This window comes from Eucyclogobius newberryi, unplaced genomic scaffold (genome assembly GCF_026437365.1).
Source record: "Eucyclogobius newberryi isolate DKJ021-1_F unplaced genomic scaffold, fEucNew1.0.hap1 SCAF_2, whole genome shotgun sequence".
NCBI classification, from domain to species: Eukaryota; Metazoa; Chordata; class Actinopteri; order Gobiiformes; family Gobiidae; genus Eucyclogobius; species Eucyclogobius newberryi.
The window spans coordinates 2,875,065-2,882,877 of record NW_027315834.1 but is presented as its reverse complement, the minus strand read 5'-3'; the positions used below and the strand labels follow the sequence as shown (position 1 = coordinate 2,882,877).

The 7,813-nt window shown below is 52.8% G+C and overlaps 1 protein-coding gene across 1 annotated transcript in view; it reads left to right on the top strand.

Annotated features, from left to right (window-relative positions):
• plcb3 (phospholipase C, beta 3 (phosphatidylinositol-specific)) overlaps nucleotides 1-7,813 on the top strand; it is a 120,089-nt gene that overhangs the window by 72,349 nt on the left and 39,927 nt on the right. Inside the window, exons 12-14 of the mRNA XM_072453421.1 lie at nucleotides 5,964-6,046; nucleotides 6,610-6,694; nucleotides 6,972-7,119. Coding sequence (XP_072309522.1) covers nucleotides 5,964-6,046; nucleotides 6,610-6,694; nucleotides 6,972-7,119 — 316 coding nt within the window. The remainder of the gene's footprint in view (nucleotides 1-5,963; nucleotides 6,047-6,609; nucleotides 6,695-6,971; nucleotides 7,120-7,813) is intronic.

Sequence of the window (7,813 nt, the reverse complement as noted above, 5' to 3'; positions counted from 1 at the left end):
GAGATCCCCCTCAAGGTCAGAACTCGTGACCACTGAGATCCCCTTCAAGGTCAGAACTCGTGACCCCTGAGATCCCCTTCAAGGTCAGAACTCATGACCCCTGAGATCCCCTTCAAGGTCAGAACTCATGACCCCTGAGATCCCCTTCAAGGTCAGAACTCATGACCCCTGAGATCCCCCTCAAGGTCAGAACTCATGACCCCTGAGATCCCCTTCAAGGTCAGAACTCATGACCCCTGAGATCCCCTTCAAGGTCAGAACTCATGACCACTGAGATCCCCCTCAAGGTCAGAACTCATGACCCCTGAGATCCCCTTCAAGGTCAGAACTCATGACCCCTGAGATCCCCTTCAAGGTCAGAACTCATGACCCCTGAGATCCCCCTCAAGGTCAGAACTCATGACCCCTGATATCCCCTTCCAGGTTTAGAACTCATGACCACTGAGATCCCCTTCAAGGTCAGAACTCATGACCCCTGAGATCCCCTTCAAGGTCAGAACTCATGACCCCTGAGATCCCCCTCAAGGTCAGAACTCATGACCCCTGAGATCCCCTTCAAGGTCAGAACTCATGACCACTGAGATCCCCTTCAAGGTCAGAACTCATGACCACTGAGATCCCCCTCAAGGTCAGAACTCATGACCCCTGAGATCCCCTTCCAGGTTTAGAACTCATGACCACTGAGATCCCCTTCAAGGTCAGAACTCATGACCCCTGAGATCCCCCTCAAGGTCAGAACTCATGACCCCTGAGATCCCCTTCAAGGTCAGAACTCATGACCCCTGAGATCCCCTTCAAGGTCAGAACTCATGACCACTGAGATCCCCCTCAAGGTCAGAACTCATGACCCCTGAGATCCCCTTCAAGGTCAGAACTCATGACCCCTGAGATCCCCCTCAAGGTCAGAACTCATGACCCCTGATATCCCCTTCCAGGTTTAGAACTCATGACCCCTGAGATCCCCTTCAAGGTCAGAACTCATGACCCCTGAGATCCCCCTCAAGGTCAGAACTCATGACCCCTGAGATCCCCTTCAAGGTCAGAACTCATGACCACTGAGATCCCCTTCAAGGTCAGAACTCATGACCACTGAGATCCCCCTCAAGGTCAGAACTCATGACCCCTGAGATCCGCTTCAAGGTCAGAACTCATGACCCCTGAGATCCCCCTCAAGGTCAGAACTCATGACCCCTGAGATCCCCCTCAAGGTCAGAACTCATGACCCCTGAGATCCCCCTCAAGGTCAGAACTCATGACCACTGAGATCCCCCTCAAGGTCAGAACTCATGACCCCTGAGATCCCCTTCAAGGTCAGAACTCATGACCCCTGAGATCCCCCTCAAGGTCAGAACTCATGACCCCTGAGATCCCCTTCAAGGTCAGAACTCGTGACCACTGAGATCCCCTTCAAGGTCAGAACTCATGACCCCTGAGATCCCCCTCAAGGTCAGAACTCATGACCCCTGAGATCCCCCTCAAGGTCAGAACTCGTGACCACTGAGATCCCCTTCAAGGTCAGAACTCATGACCCCTGAGATCCCCTTCAAGGTCAGAACTCATGACCCCTGAGATCCCCTTCAAGGTCAGAACTCATGACCCCTGAGATCCCCTTCAAGGTCAGAACTCATGACCCCTGAGATCCCCCTCAAGGTCAGAACTCATGACCCCTGAGATCCCCTTCAAGGTCAGAACTCATGACCCCTGAGATCCCCTTCAAGGTCAGAACTCATGACCCCTGAGATCCCCCTCAAGGTCAGAACTCATGACCCCTGAGATCCCCTTCAAGGTCAGAACTCATGACCCCTGAGATCCCCCTCAAGGTCAGAACTCATGACCCCTGATATCCCCTTCCAGGTTTAGAACTCATGACCACTGAGATCCCCTTCAAGGTCAGAACTCATGACCCCTGAGATCCCCTTCAAGGTCAGAACTCATGACCCCTGAGATCCCCCTCAAGGTCAGAACTCATGACCCCTGAGATCCCCTTCAAGGTCAGAACTCATGACCACTGAGATCCCCTTCAAGGTCAGAACTCATGACCCCTGAGATCCCCCTCAAGGTCAGAACTCATGACCCCTGAGATCCCCTTCAAGGTCAGAACTCATGACCCCTGAGATCCCCCTCAAGGTCAGAACTCATGACCCCTGATATCCCCTTCCAGGTTTAGAACTCATGACCACTGAGATCCCCTTCAAGGTCAGAACTCATGACCCCTGAGATCCCCTTCAAGGTCAGAACTCATGACCACTGAGATCCCCTTCAAGGTCAGAACTCATGAACCCTGAGATCCCCCTCAAGGTCAGAACTCATGACCCCTGAGATCCCCCTCAAGGTCAGAACTCATGACCACTGAGATCCCCTTCAAGGTCAGAACTCATGACCCCTGAGATCCCCCTCAAGGTCAGAACTCATGACCCCTGAGATCCCCTTCAAGGTCAGAACTCATGACCACTGAGATCCCCTTCAAGGTCAGAACTCATGACCCCTGAGATCCCCTTCAAGGTCAGAACTCATGACCCCTGAGATCCCCTTCAAGGTCAGAACTCATGACCCCTGAGATCCCCCTCAAGGTCAGAACTCATGACCCCTGAGATCCCCTTCAAGGTCAGAACTCATGACCCCTGAGATCCCCTTCAAGGTAAGAACTCATGACCACTGAGATCCCCCTCAAGGTCAGAACTCATGACCCCTGAGATCCCCTTCAAGGTCAGAACTCATGACCCCTGATATCCCCTTCCAGGTTTAGAACTCATGACCACTGAGATCCCCTTCAAGGTCAGAACTCATGACCCCTGAGATCCCCTTCAAGGTCAGAACTCATGACCCCTGAGATCCCCCTCAAGGTCAGAACTCATGACCCCTGAGATCCCCTTCAAGGTCAGAACTCATGACCACTGAGATCCCCTTCAAGGTCAGAACTCATGACCACTAAGATCCCCTTCAAGGTCAGAACTCATGACCACTGAGATCCCCCTCAAGGTCAGAACTCATGACCCCTGAGATCCGCTTCAAGGTCAGAACTCATGACCCCTGAGATCCCCCTCAAGGTCAGAACTCATGACCCCTGAGATCCCCCTCAAGGTCAGAACTCATGACCCCAGAGATCCCCCTCAAGGTCAGAACTCATGACCACTGAGATCCCCCTCAAGGTCAGAACTCATGACCCCTGAGATCCCCTTCAAGGTCAGAACTCATGACCCCTGAGATCCCCCTCAAGGTCAGAACTCATGACCCCTGAGATCCCCTTCAAGGTCAGAACTCATGACCACTGAGATCCCCTTCAAGGTCAGAACTCATGACCCCTGAGATCCCCCTCAAGGTCAGAACTCATGACCCCTGAGATCCCCTTCAAGGTCAGAACTCATGACCACTGAGATCCCCTTCAAGGTCAGAACTCATGACCCCTGAGATCCCCCTCAAGGTCAGAACTCATGACCCCTGAGATCCCCTTCAAGGTCAGAACTCATGACCCCTGAGATCCCCCTCAAGGTCAGAACTCATGACCCCTGATATCCCCTTCCAGGTTTAGAACTCATGACCACTGAGATCCCCTTCAAGGTCAGAACTCATGACCCCTGAGATCCCCTTCAAGGTCAGAACTCATGACCACTGAGATCCCCTTCAAGGTCAGAACTCATGAACCCTGAGATCCCCCTCAAGGTCAGAACTCATGACCCCTGAGATCCCCCTCAAGGTCAGAACTCATGACCACTGAGATCCCCTTCAAGGTCAGAACTCATGACCCCTGAGATCCCCCTCAAGGTCAGAACTCATGACCCCTGAGATCCCCTTCAAGGTCAGAACTCATGACCACTGAGATCCCCTTCAAGGTCAGAACTCATGACCCCTGAGATCCCCTTCAAGGTCAGAACTCATGACCCCTGAGATCCCCTTCAAGGTCAGAACTCATGACCCCTGAGATCCCCCTCAAGGTCAGAACTCATGACCCCTGAGATCCCCTTCAAGGTCAGAACTCATGACCCCTGAGATCCCCTTCAAGGTCAGAACTCATGACCACTGAGATCCCCCTCAAGGTCAGAACTCATGACCCCTGAGATCCCCTTCAAGGTCAGAACTCATGACCCCTGATATCCCCTTCCAGGTTTAGAACTCATGACCACTGAGATCCCCTTCAAGGTCAGAACTCATGACCCCTGAGATCCCCTTCAAGGTCAGAACTCATGACCCCTGAGATCCCCCTCAAGGTCAGAACTCATGACCCCTGAGATCCCCTTCAAGGTCAGAACTCATGACCACTGAGATCCCCTTCAAGGTCAGAACTCATGACCACTGAGATCCCCTTCAAGGTCAGAACTCATGACCACTGAGATCCCCCTCAAGGTCAGAACTCATGACCCCTGAGATCCGCTTCAAGGTCAGAACTCATGACCCCTGAGATCCCCCTCAAGGTCAGAACTCATGACCCCTGAGATCCCCCTCAAGGTCAGAACTCATGACCCCTGAGATCCCCCTCAAGGTCAGAACTCATGACCACTGAGATCCCCCTCAAGGTCAGAACTCATGACCCCTGAGATCCCCTTCAAGGTCAGAACTCATGACCCCTGAGATCCCCCTCAAGGTCAGAACTCATGACCCCTGAGATCCCCTTCAAGGTCAGAACTCATGACCACTGAGATCCCCTTCAAGGTCAGAACTCATGACCCCTGAGATCCCCCTCAAGGTCAGAACTCATGACCCCTGAGATCCCCTTCAAGGTCAGAACTCATGACCACTGAGATCCCCTTCAAGGTCAGAACTCATGACCCCTGAGATCCCCCTCAAGGTCAGAACTCATGACCCCTGAGATCCCCCTCAAGGTCAGAACTCATGACCACTGAGATCCCCTTCAAGGTCAGAACTCATGACCACTGAGATCCCCTTCAAGGTCAGAACTCATGACCACTGAGATCCCCCTCAAGGTCAGAACTCATGACCCCTGAGATCCCCTTCAAGGTCAGAACTCATGACCCCTGAGATCCCCTTCAAGGTCAGAACTCATGACCCCTGAGATCCCCTTCAAGGTCAGAACTCATGACCCCTGAGATCCCCCTCAAGGTCAGAACTCATGACCCCTGAGATCCCCTTCAAGGTCAGAACTCATGACCCCTGAGATCCCCCTCAAGGTCAGAACTCATGACCCCTGAGATCCCCCTCAAGGTCAGAACTCATGACCCCTGAGATCCCCCTCAAGGTCAGAACTCGTGACCACTGAGATCCCCCTCAAGGTCAGAACTCATGACCACTGAGATCCCCCTCAAGGTCAGAACTCATGACCACTGAGATCCCCCTCAAGGTCAGAACTCATGACCCCTGAGATCCCCTTCAAGGTCAGAACTCATGACCCCTGAGATCCCCTTCAAGGTCAGAACTCATGACCACTGAGATCCCCTTCAAGGTCAGAACTCATGACCCCTGAGATCCCCCTCAAGGTCAGAACTCATGACCCCTGAGATCCCCTTCAAGGTCAGAACTCATGACCCCTGAGATCCCCCTCAAGGTCAGAACTCATGACCCCTGATATCCCCTTCCAGGTTTAGAACTCATGACCCCTGAGATCCCCTTCAAAGTCAGAACTCATGACCCCTGAGATCCCCTTCAAGGTCAGAACTCATGACCCCTGAGATCCCCTTCAAGGTCAGAACTCATGACCCCTGAGATCCCCTTCAAGGTCAGAACTCATGACCACTGGGGCTGGACTCACCTTCTTTGGAGCTTTCTGCCATGATATAAATGTATTATTTAACATGGCTTTTTACTTCATTTTCTCAAATTGAATGTGTCTTTTTCAAATGTTTTCTTTATTTACTTTGCTCACGTCTTTCTTTAGGATTAAAGTTAAAAAACAAGACCCTGTTGTGTTAAATCACGTAATTTCTTGGATTGTACATAAACTTAGCAACAATAACTAGTCTATAGAACAGAGCTGATTTTAACTTCATAATTGATGCAGGTTTGATTTGCAGGAAGTGATTGAGGCGATCGCAGAGAGTGCGTTTAAAACATCTCCGTATCCTCTCATCCTCTCCTTCGAAAACCACGTGGACTCGTAAGTGCTTTTGTGAAGCTCTTATGTTTGCTGGAGATTTATGAAACAACTAATGTCTGTGTGTGTGTGTGTGTGTGTGTGTGTGTGTGTCTCTGTGTGTGTGTCTCTGTGTGTGTGTGTGTGTGTGTCTCTCTGTGTGTGTGTGTCTCTGTGTGTGTGTCTCTGTGTGTGTGTCTCTGTGTGTGTGTGTCTCTGTGTGTGTGTGTGTGTGTGTCTCTGTGTGTGTGTCTCTGTGTGTGTGTGTGTGTGTGTCTCTGTGTGTGTGTGTGTGTGTCTCTGTGTGTGTCTCTGTGTGTGTGTGTCTCTGTGTGTGTGTGTCTCTGTGTGTGTGTGTGTGTGTCTCTGTGTGTGTGTGTGTCTCTCTGTCTCTGTGTGTGTGTGTCTCTGTGTGTGTGTGTGTGTGTGTCTCTGTGTGTGTGTGTGTCTCTCTGTCTCTGTGTGTGTGTGTGTGTCTCTGTGTGTGTGTGTGTGTGTCTCTGTGTGTGTGTGTGTCTCTCTGTCTCTGTGTGTGTGTGTGTGTCTCTGTGTGTGTGTGTCTCTGTGTGTGTCTGTGTGTGTCCCAGGGCTAAACAACAGGCAAAGATGGCGGAGTACTGCAGGACCATCTTTGGAGACGCACTTCTGATCGATCCTCTGGAGAAATATCCTGTAAACCATTTTAAACTTTTGTCTGGTGCAGCTTAGAACAAGGAGTGGTTCTTTTATACATGAATAAAACTTATGATCAAATAAAGGAATGCGTAAAATAGGGATTCAAAATGAAACATCTACTGTTGCCCACTTCTTTGGACAATAATACTCTGTTTAATCTTTGTACGCGATGGGATGTTCAGGACTATAATCCTTGTGCGTTCACTAGTGCAGAGCGGCTGCTGCGCGGTTATTGCCTTTTACACGTGCTAAGACGCTGTTGCTTGTGGTGCAGCTGGTCCCGGGTCAGGCCCTCCCCTCACCCCAAGAGCTTCTGGGTAAAATTCTCATCAAGAACAAGAAGAAGCACTACCATCAGCGGCCCTCGAGCAGCGGCAGCATCCGGCGCAGGGAGCTGGAGGAGCCGTCGCCTCCTGCCAACGGTACGCACACTGCGCACACTCCGCACACTGCGCACACTCCGCACACTGCGCACACTCCGCACACTGCGCACACTCCGCACACTGCGCACACTGCGCACACTCCGCACACTGCGCACACTCCGCACACTGCGCACACTCCGCACACTGCGCACACTCCGCACACTCCGCACACTGCGCACACTGCGCACACTCCGCACACTGCGCACACTCCGCACACTGCGCACACTCCGCACACTGGGCACACTGCGCACACTCCGCACACTGGGCACACTCCGCACACTCCGCACACTCCGCACACTGCGCACACTGCGCACACTGCGCACACTCCGCACACTCCGCACACTCCGCACACTGCGCACACTCCGCACACTCCGCACACTGCGCACACTCCGCACACTGCGCACACTCTGCACACTCCGCACACTCCGCACACTGCGCACACTCCGCACACTCCGCACACTCCGCACACTCCGCACACTCCGCACACTGCGCACACTCCGCACACTGCGCACACTGCGCACACTCCGCACACTGCGCACACTCCGCACACTGCGCACACTCCGCACACTGCGCACACTCCGCACACTCCGCACACTCCGCACACTGCGCACACTGCGCACACTCCGCACACTCCGCACACTCCGCACACTCCGCACACTGCGCACACTCCGCACACTGCGCACACTCTGCACAC